The following is a 22,284-nucleotide window of genomic DNA, read 5'->3' as shown; positions in this document are numbered from 1 at the left end:
AGATTGGTACAGCAGAGAAACTATTGCAAACATGGTCTGTTGCACAAAAGGGGAAACTGAGGTACACCACCTCATGAATTTCATAAATGACCAGTGAGTGGGGTAATTCACTAACCTGACTATAGAACAGCCTGACTATAGAACAAAATAAGTACAGCCTGGAGGTAATTCTTCTGTTTTTCCTGCAATTAGCAAGGAAATTTGTAAAAGAAAGTGGTATTATTATTAAGCAATAATCTGTCCCCACCAGGGGGGTGGAAATTGTTTCTTTTGTTTTTAGACTCTACAAGCAAGCTGGCGCCAGCGGAAGAATAACTCAGAATACCATGGATCTATGTTTTGTGTTGTTTGTCTGTGGTGTTTGTCTTGTTGCTAGCATTGTTGTGTTTCAATGAACAGAAAACCTCATGACATGGGTGGGGGATGGCTTCAAAAGGCTGACCTTGGGGGAGTGGGGGGGAGATGTGTATGGGAATGCAAAAGACTAACTCAGGAGAATCCCAAAATTCAGTGGCCACTATTAGGATCTTGGGACAAAGACCGAGTAGGCGTCTTAAAAGACAAACTCGGCCAACCTAAAACTGAAGTGGCAAAAGGAGAGGCTAAAATTAGCAATGTAGATGTTCAGGTTTGGACTGGAGCCCAGGCTCTGCGACGCATCTATGTCGTGGGTTCTCAGTGCCCAGGCTGCAGCCCTAGCTGGACGGTCTACACTGAAATTTTATAGCCCCACAGCCCAAGCCCTGGGAGCACATGTCAGCTGGCCAATGCCAGCCACAGGGTCTTTTACTGCAGTGTAGATGTACTCCAAGACACTAAAAATCCAAAATTTCCCTTGCTAATTTGTTCCAATGGGTAATCATTCTCACTGCTTAAAAATTGTGCCTTATTTCTAATTTGAATTTGTCTGGCTTTAACATCCAAATATTGGTTCTTGTTTTTCTTGGGAACTCGGAATTCCTGACTCCCAGGCCTGAGTACATTCCTTCCGATCATGCTGCCTTATAATTCTTACAATTTATGTTCCTGATTAAAATTTTTAAGACAGTGATAAGATAAAAGCCAAAGTGAATATGTGCATTTCCTTTTATATTAAACCAGGATTTCAGGTAAGGGAACAAAATTACAAAAATCACAATCAAAATCATAAACAGAGCTAATTACAATTTTTGTAACAAATAGTTTTTTTCATAAAAAAATGGCCTTTTTTCAAAAATAAAATTTCACAAACCTATCTTCCCCCACGAAATAAAGCTTGCTTTTTTTCAATTTTGTTTGTTACAAAATTTTTCATAACATTTTTATTGACACATTACTAAGGACATTTAAAAAATGCTAGTGACATTTCAATCATCGTTTTGATACAGGTTTCAAGAAGAAAGGGTCATCCATTTGAAAAAAACGCATCCATTTTGAATCTTGTGAAATGGGTACATTTTATGAAATTTCTGAATTTTTCACAAGATGTTTTTGAACAGCTCTAGTCAAAAGTCCAATACATTCGGACATATGTTTTTGCAAGGAATGTTTGTGTTTCTTTGCAGATGGGATTGCTCAGATCTGAACAGAGCGCTGAAGGCTCTGGAGGAGTCAAAGGCAAAGTCTAATCTTCAGTTGCAGCAGGTGTCGCTTTCTCAGGTTAAGATGGCCTGGGAGCCACTTTGCTGTCTCCATGATTCCCTTGCTGGTGAAGACAAGTTAGGTGCGGGGCCCACTCCTGCTTGTTAATACCTCTCTTTGGGAGGACTAAGTGCTCGCTTCCTTTATGGAAACACTTGTTAGATTTCTGCTCAAGAATCTGTCTCTTGATGCAGACTTTTTATCTTTTAAAGCCAGCAAAGTAGACAATCCCTTATATTCCAACTCTTCCTGCTCTTCACAATTTAAGTGACTTATATATTTGATTAAAGCAAAACAGCTTTTTGCTGCAATTTCACTGCATCTTGTCCAAGAAATGCCTAGCGAGTCAAAGACTTCTCTTAAATTTTCATCCTTTAGTTGGTATAGCAGTCTTCTAATTCTTGTGTTAACCTATTTGTGGACGTGTGCGTGTCTACTCAAATTGGTCCCTGGCTCAAGTAAGCGCCCCATTATGGCAATGCAGTAAAACCACCTTTCTAAATGTCATAGAGCCATGGTCAACCTAGGGAGGTCAAACGAGGTGAATGTAGACGCTGCACGACCTGTGTTGACCCTAACAGTTCTCCAGCAGCTATCCCACAATGCCCCCTTCCTTATGGCACTGAACTCTGTGCTCACAATTGCCCAGACTGTCACAGAGACTGGAAGTCACTTCCCCCACTCTTTAAAACTCCCATTGTGTTTTTGAAATGTCTTTTCCTGATTGCCCACCTTGATGCGCACACCTAGCAACTCTCCCTAGTTGTTTGCAATTGCCCAACTGAGCATGCTGGCTTCATGCACTAAACACGCTCCTACTTGGAGTAGCCAGGAGGTATCGGATCTCCTGGGGCTGCGGGGAGAAGGAATGGTGTCAGCGCAGCTACGGACCAGCCATAGAAATGTTAACATCTTTGAGTAGATTGCATGGTGGATGCAGACAAAGGGGTACCACAGGGATCAGCAGCAGAGCCATATGAAAGTGAAAGAACTTCACCAAGGAAGCCACAAGGCCAGGGAGCGCAACAATAAATCTGATGCTGAGCCACAGACCTGCTATTTTTACAAGGAACTGCATACCATACTTGGAGGAGACCCCAACAGTACGCTGCAGACCGGAATGGATACCTTGGAGGTGCCCAAGACAAAGACCACGATATCCTGCACATTCATAGAATCATAGAATATCAGGGTTGGAAGGGACCCCAGAAGGTCATCTAGTCCAACCCCCTGCTCGAAGCAGGACCAATTCCCAGTTAAATCATCCCAGCCAGGGCTTTGTCAAGCCTGACCTTAAAAACCTCTAAGGAAGGAGATTCTACCACCTCCCTAGGTAGCGCATTCCAGTGTTTCACCACCCTCTTAGTGAAAAAGTTTTTCCTAATATCCAATCTAAACCTCCCCCACTGCAACTTGAGACCATTACTCCTCGTTCTGTCATCTGCTACCATTGAGAACAGTCTAGAGCCATCCTCTTTGGAACCTCCTTTCAGGTAGTTGAAAGCAGCTATCAAATCCCCCCTCATTCTTCTCTTCTGCAGGCTAAACAATCCCAGTTCCCTCAGCCTCTCCTCATAACTCATGTGTTCCAGACCCCTAATCATTTTTGTTGCCCTTCGCTGGACTCTCTCCAATTTATCCACATCCTTCTTGAAGTGTGGGGCCCAAAACTGGACACAGTACTCCAGATGAGGCCTCACCAATGTCGAATAGAGGGGAACGATCACGTCCCTCGATCTGCTCGCTATGCCCCTACTTATACATCCCAAAATGCCATTGGCCTTCTTGGCAACAAGGGCACACTGCTGACTCATATCCAGCTTCTCGTCCACTGTCACCCCTAGGTCCTTTTCCGCAGAACTGCTGCCTAGCCATTCGGTCCCTAGTCTGTAGCTGTGCACTGGGTTCTTCCGTCCTAAGTGCAGGACCCTGCACTTATCCTTATTGAACCTCATCAGATTTCTTTTGGCCCAGTCCTCCAATTTGTCTAGGTCCTTCTGTATCCTATCCCACCCCTCCAGCATATCTACCACTCCTCCCAATTTAGTATCATCCGCAAATTTGCTGAGAGTGCAATCCACACCATCCTCCAGATCATTTATGAAGATATTGAACAAAACCGGCCCCAGGACCGACCCTTGGGGCACTCCACTTGATACCGGCTGCCAACTAGACATGGAGCCATTGATCACTACCCGTTGAGCCCGACAATCTAGCCAGCTTTCTACCCACCTTATAGTGCATTCATCCAGCCCATACTTCCTTAACTTGCTGACAAGAATACTGTGGGAGACCGTGTCAAAAGCTTTGCTAAAGTCAAGAAACAATACATCCACTGCTTTCCCTTCATCCACAGAACCAGTAATCTCATCATAAAAGGCGATTAGATTAGTCAGGCATGACCTTCCCTTGGTGAATCCATGCTGGCTGTTCCTGATCACTTTCCTCTCATGCAAGTGCTTCAGGATTGATTCTTTGAGGACCTGTTCCATGATTTTTCCAGGGACTGAGGTGAGGCTGACTGGCCTGTAGTTCCCAGGATCCTCCTTCTTCCCTTTTTTAAAGATTGGCACTACATTAGCCTTTTTCCAGTCATCCGGGACTTCCCCGGTTCGCCACGAGTTTTCAAAGATAATGGCCAATGGCTCTGCAATCACAGCCGCCAATTCCTTCAGCACTCTCGGATGCAACACGTCCAGCCCCATGGACTTGTGCACGTCCAGCTTTTCTAAATAGTCCCTAACCACCTCTATCTCCACAGAGGGCTGGCCATCTCTTCCCCATTTTGTGATGCCCAACGCAGCAGTCTGGGAGCTGACCTTGTTAGTGAAAACAGAGGCAAAAAAAGCATTGAGTACATTAGCTTTTTCCACATCCTCTGTCACTAGGTTGCCTCCCTCATTCAGTAAGGGGCCCACATTGCTGAGTGTCACAGTTCTGTGCAGCAGGAGACGATAAATGGCCTGGCACACTTTCATGACTTTCCTACTCCACAATGATTTCTTGCTGACTAGTAGCAATCCAGTGTTGCAAGCTTCCACAGTGAGATTGCCATTCGCTACTCTACGGTCAGTGCAGCTCTCATTTTTGTGTCCCTGCCTAGGATGGCTGGGGTGAACTCAGCACTCAGATCTAGAAATGTGGCCTTTCCTATCCAAAAGTCCTGTAACCACTGCTCGTCATCCCAAACCTGCATTACAAACCAATCCTACTAGTCAGTGGTTGGGCCCAGAAGTGGCACTCCACCATCTGCAGCTGCTCTGGGAATGCCACCAACAACCTTGAATTGTTTTCGTTATGTCCCTTAACAAGCTGCCCTTGAAGAAATCATCATGTCCCCTGTTGTTGTGGTTCTTCTCGTGGGTCTGCAAATACTGGATGATTGTTCTATCTGTATTTGCAACATTCATGAGAATAGTGCAGACCCTGTGTGGGCTCTATGCTTCTGCAAGAGATGGCAACAGCAAAAGTGCTATGTGGGTTTGTGGGATTAAAAAAAAAAGACGCAAAGTTTATGGGATATGGATGGCATTATGAGATGGAAAATTGCACACTGAGAACTTGATCCCCCAGCTCTCAAAGGTCCCTGGGCAAGTCATTTCTATCCCAAAACACTTTGGAAAAAGCTTCAGAGAAGGCATTACACTAGATGGTAACAACACTGGAGGGTGGCAACCGGGGCATGTCTCCATTCTGTGTCCCCAGAAGTCAAACACATGCATCTCAAACAATACAAATATCAGAGAAGAAATAACGTGTTTGCTGCCCAGCTGGCATGGTCCAACATGGAATAGGCATGCAAAACATGGCTCCTCGACTAGCCACACTGACATAAGCACTCCACTTGCATCACATGTAAAAAACCACAACTCCTACAACAGACTCATCATTATCACAAAAGGAACCCTACAGTTCCATATTGTATCAACATTTTACAATCCTGCCCTCAGGCCACAACTGTTCCTTAAACCTAATGAATCTTCACCAGCAGTAGTTAGTCCAATAAAACATATCACCTCACGCACCTTGTCTCTCCAGTATCTTGGGACAGACATGCTACAACAAAACTGTATACAGAAGATACATGTCCACTCCCTCATTAGGCTGTGGCCATGCAATGAAGGGATCAGACATCTTCATCAAGAAGCGATCACACTTCATCAAAAGGCTATTTCATCCCTGAATGCCGGCATGCTGGCAGGACTCCCCAGGCCAGGCAATAAATCCATCCTCCTCAAGACTTCTGTGTCCCCGTGGTACATTCCAATCACAGCAGATTTCATTTTAACAGTGAGTCAAAGGAAAAGAGGCAAGACACAACCAAGCATGACAAATAGAAAGCATTGCCAATATCCGCAGACATGGCACAGTCCAGCTAGGAAGATCCTCACAAGACATTATCTGGTGTTCAGCTGCCTACTAAAATCAAAAGAGGGACAAGTATATATTCACATGGGCTGAACTAACACACCCAAAGATCTGTAGGAAGAACAGTGTCAGGTAATGGGATGTGCTTTCATGAAGGCAGAAAACTGTGTATGATGTAAGATGAAGTGTGACTTTCAACTGTTTGCTAAATCTACCAGAAATACACCAGACATATACTGCCAGTGAATACATGTTCTCTATCATTCCATAGAGCATAAACACCAAATGGTACCTTGGGGAAAATCTAACAAGCAGGTCAATAAGCAGCCAAAGAAATGTATGTGTGTGTAGTAACTGGAGATGGGTAGAGCCAGCTCTCTAGGGCACCGTGTTCATTTTTATAAATGGTGTAATTTAGATTTGACCAGAATGAGACTTTGTATTGCTGCAAAACCAGATAAGGATAGTGGGGATATTCTCCCAGAAAATTTTGAAATAACCAGAGCAATTCCTGCATCTTAGAAGATTTAAACATTTCAAAAGACAGATTTTGCATAGACTATCCGATACATTATTGGTCTGTCTTTCCTCCAGAGGGGAGAGGAGGTGGTGGCTAGCTTGTGGTGCCAAATCTCTTTCTTTTCTCTTCCCCCTTACAGTGAAAGAGAAGCAGGTGCGGGGATAGATATTTCTGTAGAGCTTGTAGATAGGTGATTTCTGGCTGGACACTGTCAGGTGCTGCTGCTGCTCCACCCACTAATGCCCAGAAACACCTCAGCCAGACATCAGGTTCTCATGGTTCTCCCACTTCAGATTTCCTAGCCTGCTGAGTCTTCACCTTTCTTGCCAAAGAGGAAGGGGAGCAGTGTTCCCTCAAGCAAAAGGAGAGTGAACTAAGATCCTCCACACTTGCTCTACAAAATAGCATCCTTCGCAGTGTGACCTCACACGCACCATACAGATGAGGTCACCCCTGCGGAGGATGGCATGCCCTGTGGAGCAAAATGGCATCCTCCATACAGTGTGAGCTCACATGTACAGTGCATGTGAGGTCATGCTGTCTGGGGTCCCAGGAGGAAATATTTCATCAAAATGGGATTGTGCCAGCAAAAAGTTTGAAACGCTTGGTCTAATGGTTGTAGGGACATGCGACTCGGGGTGACTCAAGAGGTATTTTGTCATTTACACATCCTCAATTTGAATAAATAACTCAGATTTAATAGGAAATGATATGACGGGCGCCTGGGGACTTGCTTGTACCTCTGTGAAGCATGTTCTCAAAAACACGCTTCTGTAGTGTTATAAAGTTCAGTCTCATTGAGTTGGAATTTCTAAAAATGTAAATTTACACAGATGCTTTTTTTTAAAAAAACTTCAGCTTGGAATAAGGAACTGGGAGCAACTTCAGGCTTGTCCCTTACACGAACCTCTCACCAGTCAGGCTCCTGCATCTGGATCATTAGTTCTACAGGAACTATCAATCATAGGTGGAAGCTACTCTAAACCTTCAGTGAGTCTAATTTGTCTGGATACCATCATATGGGGGAATGAGAAACAATCGTCACATGGTTGCTGAAGCTGAAGGCAGCTACTACTTTGGGGTGGGGAATGAAACTACATTTTAGAATTCCACAAGTTCTTTTCCGTTCCAGGGTAGAGGCAAGGAGGCCGGCTTGCTAGGTGTCATGATTATTGATTGCAGACATGCTACAGAGATCAGCAGTACTGGAAGTAGTAGGTACCTATTATGTCCTGCAAGGGAGACAGCATAGCATTACACTACGTTCAACAGCGTTTATTGCTGTTCACTCCCCTGTTCAGGTTACCTATTGCTCTTGCCCTTCGCTTGCAGTTTTTAATAATTGTACACCACAGTAGGCTATGGAGCCAGTGACCATGAAAACACTCCAGTTGGTTCAGAATGCAACAACTTTCCTACTCAGCACATGACTCCCCACCTCCTCTCTTCTCCTCGTTGGCTCTGAGTGGAATGCAGAGCTTCATAGTTCTAACCAGTGTTCTGTTTCACAGCCACTATGATCCGTCATGCCCAGATGCATTAACTGTTTGTTTTTCCCCATGTAAGCGTTATCCTGTCAACTGTTTAAATAGTAAAACTTGCTGCCCAGGGCCATTGAGAATAAAGATTTTCAGGTTTTTTTAAAAAATGGTGGTAGTGATGCTATTGTGAAGATATTTGTTATACTTGGCTCTCTACAATTCTTGCTGGTTGAAACGCTGTTCATTTAAACTGTTTAGTACCTCTGTAAACAGTGTCAGGATGAGCTCCACCCTGACATCTGGTGGTGAGGTGTGGCAAGTTGTGGAAAAGAACTTCAGGGGCTGATCTCATTTGCATAGGCACACCCACCCCGCCTAGAATGAGGCCATAGCTGCCCAAATGGTCACTTTGGCTGCTGTGGGTTCCTCAGTGTCTCTGTTATTGGGGCAGGAAGAATAAATTATTACCCTGATTTTGGGAACTGTGCTTGGAACTGTACTTGGCCTTTTGTTATGATGGAGGGACTCACCATCAACTAATGGCACTCGCTAGGCAAGGGTCATGGGTTCCAAAACTCTGTGAATTGAGAGAGGCTGGGGACAAGTATTAATACTTGGTGGCATGGGCCCCTTGGTGAGGGCCTTACATGCTACTTGCACTTCCTCCTCTCTCCACTGTGGAATATCAGAGCTAATTTTGATTTCATTAGAAGTCTAGTTACAGGCTGCTGAGCTCACTTTGGGCTAACAATGCACCAGCACTGAGGCTCGCCTACTAATTCACCAAAGAGCTGAACTGACTAAGAGCTGAAATCACTGAGCGTTGTGTTAAGTAGTGGGGGAGCCTGAAGATATATTGTGGAGCAGTTTGCAGGATGGCTGGAGTGCCTTGTGGACAAGCTGGTGGAGCAGTTCATAGGACGGCGGGAGCTGCTGGTGGGACACGGAGCAGTTTGTGGACTGGCTGGTGGAGCAGTTTGTGGGACAGCGGGAGCTGCTTGTGGGCCGTGGAGCGGAGCTGAGCGAAGGAGTTTGTGGGGTGGCTGGCAGAGCGGAGCGAGGGCCTATGGAGCTGTGGGGTGGTCAGCTTCAGATCATGTAAGGTGCCTCTTACCCCCGTCCCATTTCCACCCAGGTTGGGAGGTAAAGCCCCGTAGATAAACTTTCGAACTCTGGGGCTGCCCTGACCAGGGACAGAGACCTTTGGGTCATTGGACTTTTGGGACTTTGGGTGATTTGGGGTTGCTGGACTCAAGAACCAAAGGGAAAGGGGCATGCCTCAATTTGCTTGGGATGGGTTTTTTTTGCTCATGGGTTGTTTTATGAATCCTGTTGGTGGTGTTTCCCCAACATAATGACACATTGTTTCTCTGTGTTATTAAAAGGCTTTTGCTACACTCAGACTATGTGCTTGCGAGAGGGGAAGTATTGCCTCTTGGAGGCGCCCAGCGGGGGTGGTATATATTTGTCCCAGGTCACTGGGTGGGGGCTCGAGCTGGTTTGCATTGTGTTATTGGAATGGATCCCCTAGATATTGAACCCAGCCCTTGTTGCTGCCAACTCTGACGGGCAGAAGGGTTACACCTCTTTCCTTACAAGATTATGAAAAAATTAATGTAACATTGTTTGAAATTATACTAAAAGCCCCAGCAATTTAAAGAATCAAGATTACCACAACACCACAAATTCTGCCTTTTTATGCTTATACAAAATCACTAGGCTGTGTCATCGGCATACACAAGGGATCTACACTCTACACCTTGGATCAATATTTCCCAAACTTCTGAAAGGTAAGTTCCCCCTTCAGGAAATGAAACCAATTATGCCTTCCACAGCTACACCATGTGTTATTAAAGGCCTATTAGTTTTAATTGATGTGTCTTCTGCATGTCCCTCCTGAGCTAGCCCTTCATGCCCATTCCCCTACTTTGGGAAATACTTCACCCATCTTCACCCATGGTTCTCAACCAGGGGCATGTGTACCTCTAGGGCTTCGCAGAGGTCTTCCAGGGGGTACATACACTCATCTAAATATTGGCCTAGTTTTACAACAGGCTACATAAAAAGCACTAGCAAAGTCAATACAAACTAGAATTTCATACAGACTTGTTTATACTGCTCTATACACTATAGAGTATACACTGTACTATAAGTACAATATTTATATTCCAGCTGATTTATTTTATAATTATATGGTTAAAAAGCAATTTTTCAGTAATAGTGTGATGTGACACTTTTGTATTTTTATGTCTGATTTTGTAACCAAGTAGTTCTTAAATGAGATGAAACTTGGGAGTATGTAAGACAAATCAGACTCCTGAAAAGGGTTCAGTTGTCTGGAAAGGTTGAGAGCCACTGCCCTATGATACTTCCTCTCTTTTCATAAGTATTTTGACAAGCAGTGAGATAGTTAGTAACATTGACATTTAAAGCATTATTAGCGACATCTGAGTTAGCACCCATTGAAATGCATGGAGCAGTTCACACTTCAGTGCTATTGTTTCAAGGTCTCTGTAAGCTTGGACAGACATCTTTCCTTTGGTTGCACTCCAGATTTTAACAGTTTTCTTTTCAGTATAATAGCTAGAGACTTCATTTCGTTTTAAATGAAAGCACAGACTCTGAAGAACGTTTGAAAGGTCTGTATGAACCCCTCAAAACTAGTGCTTTACTGTCCTCCTTGGACATGTCCCTCACTTTGGGGAAACACTGCCTTAGATACAACCTTTCAAATTACTGCCTATGCATGGAAGTGAAATATTCTGCAGAACTAAGAAGTAAAGGCAGTGGCAATGCAACTTTTTCTATTCAGCCCCAATTATTGTCCTGGAGGAACTACCTTTAACAATATGAGATTATGTCAATCTCTCCATGTCCATTAAATCTCACAATCTCTTCGCTGTGAGAGCCCATAAAGGTAACAGCTATGTTAATTTGTGACCTCGATACCCATTACCTATGGTACTGAGACAGGTCACTACATTAACTTTTATTTGCTTTAATGAATTACATACATATGTTGAGGGGAGAATATGCCTGTACTGATGGAAAGAAGAGAGAACAGTTGAGGATAAAAAATACTGAGTAACAGACAGCTATCAGAACAAGTATGACATCTTTAAACACCTAAAGTATCATATAGAAGAGAATTGATCTAAGGAAGAAATAAACCTGAAGAAATAACCCATTATGTCCATTAACTGTTAAACATGAATTTTGATTAGCTGGTATCTGACATCTTCAGAGCAGTGTGGTTTTGGTCCCTTCTCTTCCGGTCTCTGACACCGTCCAGATTGTTGAAAATACCAGCATACTCTACAGCAAGGAGTAGCACTTTCTTAGGTACAAAGCTGAGGAGACAAACAGCATTTCTAGTTAGTCTTGATGGTATTTTTTAACTATCCACCCACTAATTCTAACTAACAAGGAAATAATAAATTAATACTACATATAAACATAAAATCAAATATCTGTCAGGGATGGTCTAGGTATACTTGGTCCTGCCTCAGCATGGGTGGATGGTATAGATGACCTCTTGAGGTCCCTTCCAGCCCTATGTTTCCATGATATAATACTTTACATTTCCAACATTAGTCTTCACACCACATTTAACAATCCAAGTTTACAGATGAGGAAACAGAAGAGAGAGATTAAGCCATTTGACCAAGAGCACAGAGCTAGTCAGAGGCAATTTTAGAACTTGGGAGTTCCTGACTTATGGCCCCAAGTGCCTTCCTGCAGATCACACTGTCTTATAATTTGTGAAAATCCTTGAAATAACTTTTACTTGTGTATACATTTACCTGAGAAGTGTGTTGGAGGCAGTAGTTGAAACCACCCTTTCTTCATAGTTCTGTAGGTAACTAGTCTGAAAATTGATAGCCCAGCATCATATCTTATTGCACATTTTTACTAGCTTTGCATTCTGTTTAGCTACCAGGTATTTGGTGGGGGGGGAGGGGAAAGAAGTCCCATTCTTACTTTTTCAAAGAAGAAAGGCAATTGGTCAGAGGCATGAACACATAAAACTTCTCCTCTCGAATTGCATCCACGATCTTCCTGCCTGCATACTCTACATCCAAAATAGGAAGTAAAAGTGGCCTCCTGGTAAAATAGGACATGTAATTATTATAAAACTGTAAAACTTTACTCCTGGAATCACTTACTTCAAAACTGATAATTTCCCTTCTTCCTCCCACTTCAAATGGAAAGTTTTGCTTCTTGCAAAAAAGTAAAGATCCTCCATTCTTAGGCCAGGTTTTCACTTAACATTTTTGACCTAGTTACATCACTCAGGAGTGCGAAAGATTCACACTCCTGAGCAACACAGGTAAGCTGGCCTAACCCCCAGTGTAGATGATCTATACGGATCTTCCATAGGGCTTGCATTGACCTAGTTACTGCTTCTCAGAGCGGTGGATTAACTGGTGATGGAAAACCCCTTTCCATTGCTGTAGGAAGCACCTACACTAAGGAGCTAAAGCCGCACAGCTGCAGCACCATAGCTCTGCTGCTGTAGCACCTGTAGTGCAGATCTAGCTTTCGAGTCCCCCCGTAAGTAAAATAATTAGTAAAAACTGTCGAAAACTGTGAAATTTTACCTAATAAATAGCATTCATACAGGGCCCGTGCTGGAGCCCACTGAAGTCAATGGGAGTCTTACCCATAGTTTATTTGGTAAACATTTAACATGTAATGCTCTTTTGTGGCTAAGTTGTCAGATCTCTGTATGTGCAAATGCACCCATAAACTCTGGGCAGCTGTGTGGGCAATTTATGCACTCACATGCACACAAAGAGGTGACAAAATTTGGCCCTACATCAGACTGGTTGCCTTTTATGATCTGATTTTCATTTGGTCTTATCTAAGTACTATCTGTAGCATAACTTCCTCAGCACCTCATCTGCCAACAACGCTTCTTGCCTGCCTGAGTGAGGGCAGTTTGTAATGCCAGCAGGTGTCCACTACAGGCTGATTCAAGAGGAAAATTTTATTTCAAGTAGGCCACTGAATTGATGTGGGTCACTTTGAGATGGAATCTGAAACAGTGACCTATAAGGCAAGGCTCCCTGTCTTGCTACCAAATCCAAGCTAGTCATCCGCGTTTGAGTGCACACAGTGCATGGAGTCCACACACAGGATTACAAGGTTTGTGAATTGTACCTACCCCACAGTGTCTGGTATTATTAGACTATGTCTACATTATGGATCGTATGCCAGCATAGCTATGTCGGCATAGCCCTCTAGCATAGACACAGCCAACACCGAGAGAAGGAGTTTTTCAGTCAGTGTAGGAACACCACCTCCATAAACAACAGTAGCTACATTGACAGAAGCACTCTGCTGTTGACATAGCTGCATCTACTCTGGTGGTTTTGTTGGCATAGCTGTGTCAGTCCGGGGTGTATTTTTTTCCCCCCACAGCTGTGACTGATGTAGCTACGCTGATATAGTTTAAGTGTAGACCAAGTCTTAGGCACTTACATAATTATATCTATCTATTGCATATACCATACATTCGGACCTGTACATTTTTCATGTGTTCCAGTGGATGATTTCAAGTTATCTGCTTCATCAGAGGCAGGGACTAAACCCTGCTGAGCCGTCACTCTTGAAAATATGATGGGGAAGCTCCCCACCTCGGCTCTTGCTGGAATGTTTGTGTGTCTGACATGGCAGGGCTTTCCCCTAGTTTCCAAGCATAAGCTGCCATGCCCAGTCTCCTTGAAGTATGAAGTATTGTCCAAACGTAAGCAAGTAAAACAAACAAAAACAAGTCAAACTGCTCACCTTATCCCCTACGGTTTCATGGGCTCCCCTCCCAGGGTCTTTGGTAATCCCCCTCCTTGCAGCTTCCCAGTCCCAGCCAGCTCCCTTCTCAGCCACTCCTTGTTCACTAGCATTGCTCTCAGCCAGCTCTTCTGTTCTTCTGGAACAGCAGCTCGGCTCCAGGGCATCCTTTCTGGGCAGCTGGCCGCTACCACAGGAGTTAGCTTCACTCCACTGTGGTTCCTCTCTCCTAGTTACTCCCCCTCCTCCTGTCCTCTGACAGGCCTTTAGAGGCCCAGGTGTAGCCGCACCCCCTTTTTTTTGGCTTTACTGGCCACAGCTGCTCTGACACAGGGAAGCTGGACCAACAGCCTGCAGGGGTCAGTTACCCTGTGACAGCATCCTTCTTTACTCTGGGGGCTGGGAAGAGAGCCCTGGAGGGGAAACTGGGCAGAGCCCCAGACCTGCCAAGTACTACTTCAGCTGCTTAGGTCTGCATGCAGACAGCACACTGAACTGTCCGAATGGTTACTGACTGATGAGCAGAGCCATTGTGGTAGTGCACAGAAAAACCAAGAACAATTGCATTGCTTGAAGCTGCTAGACCAGTGCTTTTGTGTACATTGGCACTGCAATGGTGCAGTGCCATTAGGGTGGATGACATAGTTGTCAGTCTTGCTCAGAGGAAGAGCAATCACAATGACAGTGTGAGCACCTGTGCACCATTGGTAGCGATTGTATGTGGCCATATGATGTGTTACAGGTGGCTAGGGGGCTGGAAAAGTGATTGCAAGGCCAATATTCTCTAGTGTAGGAACATCATAAACCAGTACATGTTTGACTTCAGTGACCATTACAGATGTTTTAAGGGGTGACTCAAATAAATTTGACTAAGTTCTGTGTTTCGCCTTCCAGAGAAGCAGCACTAAGGCATAGCTCAGGAGGACGGGAGGCAAAGCTGGCTTTAAACCACTTGTGTATTTCTCACATTTTGAGCTGTTCTGAGGGCTGGAATGGCCTCTGATGTAAATTAGAACAGCTCCAGGACTGCTCTGACTTATGGCAGTCTTCCCAGAGCCATCTATGGGTTACTCCATATCCTAGAACAGACTCAGCTTCCCCTTCTATATGCAACATTCCCCCTTCGTCTTCCTGCATACTCCTATATAAGTTTGGGCATGAGTTCAGGCACTAAGGCTTTGTTTATGCTAAAGAGCCTATGCCAGCATAACCCCCTAGTGTAGACACAACGTACATTGACAGGAATTTTTCTGTCAGCATTGGAAAACTTCCTCCCTGAACTTCATTAGCTTTGTCAACAGAATCACTCTTCTGTTGGCATAGCTGTGTTTACACTGTGGGTTTTATTGGCAGACCTACGTTGCCAGAGGTGTCTTTTTCACACCTCTCACTAACATGGCTAGGCCAGTACCAGTTTTAAGTGTAGACCGAGGTTTAGTGTTCTGCATTTCTCAGGCACATGCAAAAGTGAAATAAGCTGAAATGAACAAAGGCCACTTTACTTCTTAATTAGAGCATCCACCTAGGGGTATAATTCACTTTAACTAATGCACTTTAAATTCAGCTTAACTTCTTGTGTAGACAAGCCTTCAGTTATCAACACACTACCTTGCCTAATTTTTACCTGCCTGAAAGAAGTGTCCAGTTCAGGCATTATCCAAAGCCAGTTTAAGTCACTGGGCTTTGGTTCATGCACTTAGTGCTGCACCTCAATGTCCCTCTTCTTTACAGGTAAGTCGGCTGGACCACACACATGCTGAAGAAATGCATTTCTGAGTAAGAGTCCACAGCCAGTAAGACTTTTGTGCCGTCTGTGCTTGTGTCAGTTACTGGTCATGTGTGCTTAAGTGGATTCATTATTCATGGCTTTGTGCACTTATAAGCCATACAAATGGTATTAAAAAACAAAGCCAACTTTAAAATGGCTGGAGACTGAAAAAATGATTTCTACTGTTTACTAATTATATTTTCATACACGCTGTGACAGACTGACAATTTCCTGCAATGTCCTGAATGAATTTCATTGAATTAATTTAAATCATATTGAATTACGTTAATACTTTTGGGGTCCATTATATTAAAAATGCAATTGTGTATGTGTTATTGTAGCGTTGTATGTATTTCCATAGGAAGAGTAAATAGGAGAACAGCATGGGCTGATAAGGCAAATGCACTCAGGCTATAACATTTTCAGAGAAGCCACTCCCCTTGAGAGGCTCACATATACTAGTTCAAAATGGATTATCCAGGGACCAACAGACAAAGAAAAGGTTTTTGGATAAATAACTTGGTTTTCAACTGGCTCGGGCCTGAGCCAACAAATTGACAGAACCTCTGGTCCACGAAGGCCCCCAATCTTTAGGGTGGGGTTGGAAGGACTGGGCAAACTGAGGCCCCATAAAACTGCTTGTTCTGAACTCAAGCTGTGATGAACTTGTGATCACAAAGGAAACCTCTGGATGTGGTGTTGAAGGACTGCTGCTGCCAGAGCCCATGTTAGGATTGGGGAGCAGGGGGGATTATTTGGTAAGCTTATTAGCATGCGTCTAGGTTCTGTATTGATTTTAATGTGTTTTCTCTGTAGTGTTTTTACCTTAAGAATAAAGTAGGCATGCACAGGAAGTGTTGTGTGGTACCTTATTACTGTAGCAATTATACCTGTTAACTGTCTCTGAAGAGAAAACGAACAGGTGTCCTCGGGCAACTTGTCTGTGCTGGGAATAACAGAGTGAAGGCAGGGAACTGTGCTGCTTGGAAATACCTTGGTCAGAAGAGAGAGCTACGTGGATCTCCACACAAGAAATACAACAGCTGGGGAGCTGGAAGCATGAGAGTGGGTGCCCTTGGCTGGACCACTGAGGGAGAATTAGACCACTGAGAGGGCAGTTGCCCTGAATGGTGACAAATGCTAGATCTAAAGCCAACCATTTTTAGTATTCCACATGCAATTGCTTAATATGCAAAATATAAAAAGTTTTACTTACGAGACACGAATACCCGTGGATAATTCTGTATTTACGAAAGAAGGACAGACGATGGTGGTTTTAATGCCTTTCTTTCCTGCAGCCTGTAACTCAAAAGCTAATGACTCCAGAAAGCCAATTATTGCAAATTTACTTGCACTATAATCTGTAAAGAGAAGAAAAAAGGAATATTCAAAACACATCATTAGCATCATAGCAAGTGTTACTGCCTGAATTTAAATTTTTAGAATAAAATACTTAAACTTTGATGATAATGAGTTATGTTACGCTACTTTCTATTTTGTCAAAGGGCCCAGTTGTGCAACCCTTACTCATGTTGGTGAGCATTTATTGATGTGAGTTCAATGGATCTATTCATAAAAGAAAGAGCTCACTAGCATGAATAAGGTTTTCACAACTGGATCATTAGTTTTTCACAGCATAAGACTTATAATCTGACAACATACTCTGACAAGAGTCGCTGAGATATTGAAACATTTCAGTTTGTTACTGGAGCTCAGGTACAGCACTGGTATGCATGGAAAGAGCATCCTGGATATTTACATGCAAATAACAGACCAAACATCCTATTAGTTTCAGAACACCTGGATCCAGTACTACCCCAAGAAGCTTACACTGGAACAGAAACTATTTCCTTTGCTAAACTCTAAAGGCACTACCTTCTCAATGCTGCCTTTAAAAAAGAGGATTCCCTTCAGACTCTTCATCCAACAAACCACACTTTTTCTCTTCCAAGTTCTCATTAGTGTATTCTTCCCCTAGCTCACCCATTACTCCCTCAGAATCTCCTTTGGTGTCTCTTCATCCTCAGTTCTTTCATGTCCAATTCCTTCTCTTCCCTGGATATATCCTCAGCAAACTCATCTGCTCCCAAGACTCCCATTATTATTAACCTCTGGTAGCAAGAACTCTCAAATCTAACTAACTCTTGTCCAGTCTTGTGGCTCTAGTTGTCTTAGACATCTTCTCTTGGATGTCCTTCTGCATGTCAAACTTGATCTTTCCAAAACTGAAATTCTCATCTTTCCTACTAATCCCTCCCCATGTCATCTTCCTCCATTACCAATGGCAGCTCCATCATCCTTCTATTGCCCAGGCTTGCAATGTGGATGTCATTAAGGTTCCACAAACATCCTTAATACAGGCTTTTCCTAACTTTTGGTGTTTGTCTTTTCAACTTTAACAACATTCTTTTAACAAGTTTTTTTTTAAAGAATAAAAAGGAGAAATATTATATTATACACAAGTGTAATATTCCTTTCCCTCCACTTGTGCTAGAAGACTAATTTTAATAAATGACAGCGGGTGTAGTCTTATTCTTTGAAACAGTGTGTTACATGTGCAGGAGTAGCCCCATTTTATAGACAGAAAGATTCTGCCAAATCTAACTACTCAGATATGCTGACAGGAAGTGTAATTAAGTGGCTGAGAGTTAGGACTGTCATGTTAAAGACATGATTACATTCTCAGATTCTCAGTGGAGTATGTGGTCTTGCCTAATAGAAGTTGGGAAGAATACAGAATTATTAACACCAATTAGTAGAAGAAGCAAGACATGCTCCTAATATCCTGGCTGCTAGCACAATGGTATTTTGAGAGGAAGTATGAGAAGCTGGATGATCCATTTTGTCTGTGTGGAATGCAGAAGTGAGAGGTTGGGAAGCATACAACATGTGGATGGTTTGTTCAGAAATTTTAATAGCAAGCTCTACTGAGAAAAACACAAAAGGAAAATGGAGAATTTTAACAGCTTATAACTCATTGAATCAGAATGGATTTTCATGGGGATCATAAAAGGCACCTGTATGACACCAGGACCATCCCCCTACTAAATATAAAGTTCTAGCTGCAAACCATGAAGGCAACAGAGCTCTTTGCAAAATGTCAGAAAAAATGATAATGGGAAATATTAGGCAATGTTCCTGAAGGGATCACTGCTGTGTCCTCTGTGATAATTGAATTATCTGTTTGCTATGGTGCATACTGCTCTTTCCAGTCCGTGACGCCTGCAGGGGGCTTGTCTATGCTAAACAGGTATAATCATCATAGTTCTCTCCTTCAGTCTGCTCATAATTTTTACAAATACTTGCAGGTTTTTCATGAGTTTATACTATCTTTGCATAATAGATTAAGACAACGTTCCTTTAAAAAGCTGGATGAGATTTCAGAAGTAAAATGGTTAACTCTGAGTATACATTTACATTAATTCAGAATAGCTCTACAGCACACTAACCTGTCAGTTTATTGGCACCAATAAGTCCAGTTCCACTTGAGATACTAACCAAGTGTCCACGGTTACAGGCAATCATAGCTGGAAGGAAGGCTTTGCAAGTCTATGGAACACATAAGAAACCACACAATTAGGTATCAGTTAAAATTAGTTCATTCTATAATTAGGTTTTACAACTTCAATTACTTTTCAAAGCTTCATTTTTGAAACTAGGAGATATAAGATAAGGACTTTTCAAGGAGTAAGCTTTCCCCTAAAATCATGGAGATTTGTCAGCGCAGAGATTATTCTTATTTCATCTGCTTAGTGTTTCCTTCCGGTTTGACTTTGCAAGACTCACTGAGTGTTTTAAATTAGGTTTCTCCAGTCATAGTGATCCACTAGGGGGAGCTAGAAGCCAACTTGTCATGCAGACGGAGGCAAAAGGATGGTAATCGCAGGCAGAGAAGGCCTGTTAGCCATGCGGCAATTCTCAAAAAGGGCCATATTTTTGGAGTTTAATGTATCTACCTTAAACAGGCCCACATTACACATCATTTGAAAACTTATTTTATGTACTATGGCAAGACACCTTTCACTTCAGCTAGCTTGGTGTTTCTCCCTCTGGCTGTGGGGGCCTGGTGTAAATCAGTGCCACTCTGGCAGGTTTTTAATTCCTCACTTTGGATTTTTTTTCAGTATTTACAAGGTGGACTTCAGGGTAGGCCAGAGGAGCTCTCCTGAGCAAAACAAAAAACCAAATTCACAATGCAAAAAGAAATACCTTTCCCTGCCCCCTCTCCATGGCATTGCCTTACTACGCTGACTTCTCGTTGATAGTTCTTCCCCAAACAGAAGTTAACTTGGGTCTTTCACCTATGGGGAGGGGAGCAGTCTTCCACCCAGGAGAAGCCTTGCCTCCCTGCTGCAACTAGTCCTCCTGCAGCTTGCTTCTCATCCCTCCCTCACACTAGAAGAGGTTTTTTTTAAGGATCACCAGAGGCCCTTAATTGGTTCAGGCATCTCTAGCTAAGCTAAGAACTTCTTTTCAGATCAGAGGGAAAAGGGCCTTCACCATTCTAGGGCTGATATATCTGCCTTCCACCCTTTCTCGTGCAGGCAAGCCATGCTCGCCTTATTGCTGAAGAAGCGGGACCTCCGTGACTTACGGAATTGGTGTCCTGTCTCGCTACTCAGCATGGACTACAAAGTCGTAGCCAAAGCCATCTCGCTGCGGCTGGGGTCCGTGCTGACGGATGTGATCCACCCAGACCAGACCTACACCGACCCGGGTTGTACCATCTTTGATAACCTCTATCTGGTCCGGGATCTTCTGGAGCTTGGGTGTAGGGATGGTCTGTCGTTCGCCCTCCTGTCCTTAGATCAGGAGAATGCGTTCGACAGGGTGGATCATGGATATCTTCTGGGCACTCTGTGAGTGTTAGGCTTTGGATCCTGGTTTGTGGGCTTTCTCCAGGTGCTGTATGCCTCTGCGGAGCGTCTGGTCAGGCTCAACTGGACCCTGACCGACCCGGTCAGCTTTGGGCACGGAGTACGGCAGGGGTGCTCCCTCTCTGGCCAGCTGTACGCTCTGGTGATCGAGCCCTTCCTTGGTCTCCTCCGTCGGAGACTGATGGGGTTGGTGCTGTGAGAACCGGAGCTGCGGCTGGTCCTGTCAGCGTACACCGACGACATCCTCCTCATGGTCCAAGACCCGGGCGACTTGGTGCGGGTGGAGACTTGCCAGGGCATCTACTCAGCAGCTTCCTCCGCTCGGGTCAAGTGGGTCAAGAGCTCTGGCCTGGTGGTTGGGGATGGGTGGCAGGCGAGCTCCTTCCCACCCGTGCTTCAGGCCATCCAGTGGAGCGCAGGTCCTCTGCTCGATCTTGGCATTTACCTTTCTACCACGCATCTGGCCAGCCGCTGGAGAACTGGCATGGTTTAGAAGGCAGGGTGACAAAGTGGCTCTGGAAATGGACAGGACTACTCCGGTGCCTCTCCCTTCGAGGGAGGGCACTGGTGCTCAATCAGTTGGTCCTGTTCATGTTCTGGCACTGGCTCAACACCCTGGCCCTGGCCCCGGATTTCCTGGCCAACCACCGGACGGCGATTCTGGAGTTCTTTTGGCCAGGAGTGCACTGGGTCTCTGTAGAGGTCCTCCACCTGCCCCTGGAGGAGGGAGGGCAGGGCCTGAAGTGCCTACGCACTCAGGTCCATGTCTTCTGCCTCCAGGCCCTGCAGAGGCTCCTTTATGGTGCAGGCAGGCCGGCATGGAGAGTGCTGGTGCACGCCTTCCTGCGCCGCTTCTGAGGGCTCTGATATGACTGACAGCTCCTTTATCTCCATCCTCTCTTGGCTGCTGTTCTTCTACCAGGATCTGCTCCGGACCTGGAAACTGTTCTCGGCGACCAGGTCCATGGCGGCCACCGAGGGAGCAGATCTCCTGGTGGAGCCCCTGCTACACAACTCCCAGCTCCCTGTGCAGGTGGCGGAGTCCCCCTCGGTGCGCCAGAGGTTGGTCCTGGCAGAAGTCACCAGAGTCGGAGACCTCCTGGACCACAACCATGGAGACTGGCTGGATCCCCTGATGCTTGCTCAGCGCATGGGGCTCTCCAGACCTCATACTCCCGGGTGCATACTTCAGGAGGTGAGGGCCGCTTTACCACCTGCTGCTTGGGTTTACCTCAACCGGGTTCTGCGAGAGGGCACGCCCCACCCACCCTCCACCCCGGGCCCTCTGGACCTTTTCATCGGGCCCCTACCCCATGGACCCAACTGGCCCCTCTGTACCTTCAACATGAGCTGGCTGCATGATTTGCAGCAGGTTCTTTTCCAGACCACGCCAAGAAAACATCTATACATGCTCGCACTCCACACCCTTCACTTCGTCACCCTTGTGTCCCACCCTGACACAAAGTGGCGGGACTTCCTGCCACCTTTCGAGGGTGAGGAGCCCTGGTGGGTCAGCCTATATTCCACCCTGGTTCCGAAGCCCGCCGGGGATATCAGTTGGCGGCTCCTTCATGGGGCCGTGAACACAGGCGTGTACTTGGTGCGGTTTACCCCTGTCCCGGACACCTGTCCCTTCTGCGGCGTGAGGGAGACCCTGGCGCACGTTTACTTGGAGTGCGCCAGGTTGCAGCCCCTATTCCGGCTCCTCAAAAATATTTTGTTATGTTTCTGGTTGCACTTTTCCCCTCACCTCCTTATCTATGCACTCCCTATCCGTGGCCCCACAAAGCCACGGGACCCCCTGGTCAGCCTCCTCCTAGCCCTGGCTAAAATGGCCATCTGTAAAACCAGAGAGAGAAG

At 44.8% G+C, this 22,284-nt stretch overlaps 1 protein-coding gene across 3 annotated transcripts in view; it reads right to left on the bottom strand.

The window, feature by feature from the left end:
• Nucleotides 1-10,991: 10,991 nt before the first annotated feature.
• SDR16C5 (short chain dehydrogenase/reductase family 16C member 5) overlaps nucleotides 10,992-22,284 on the bottom strand; it is a 33,085-nt gene continuing 21,792 nt past the window's right edge. For all 3 annotated transcript variants that reach the window (XM_073329405.1, XM_073329407.1, XM_073329406.1), the window contains 4 exons: nucleotides 18,997-19,096; nucleotides 16,764-16,908; nucleotides 11,971-12,093; nucleotides 10,992-11,339 (listed from right to left, as the gene is read on the bottom strand). In XM_073329405.1, coding sequence (XP_073185506.1) covers nucleotides 11,210-11,339; nucleotides 11,971-12,093; nucleotides 16,764-16,908; nucleotides 18,997-19,096 — 498 coding nt within the window. In that variant the 3' untranslated portion in view covers nucleotides 10,992-11,209. The remainder of the gene's footprint in view (nucleotides 11,340-11,970; nucleotides 12,094-16,763; nucleotides 16,909-18,996; nucleotides 19,097-22,284) is intronic.

The sequence above is a fragment of the Lepidochelys kempii genome, chromosome 2 (genome assembly GCF_965140265.1).
Source record: "Lepidochelys kempii isolate rLepKem1 chromosome 2, rLepKem1.hap2, whole genome shotgun sequence".
NCBI lineage: Eukaryota > Metazoa > Chordata > Testudines > Cheloniidae > Lepidochelys > Lepidochelys kempii.
This window is presented reverse-complemented; position numbering and strand designations above follow the sequence as displayed.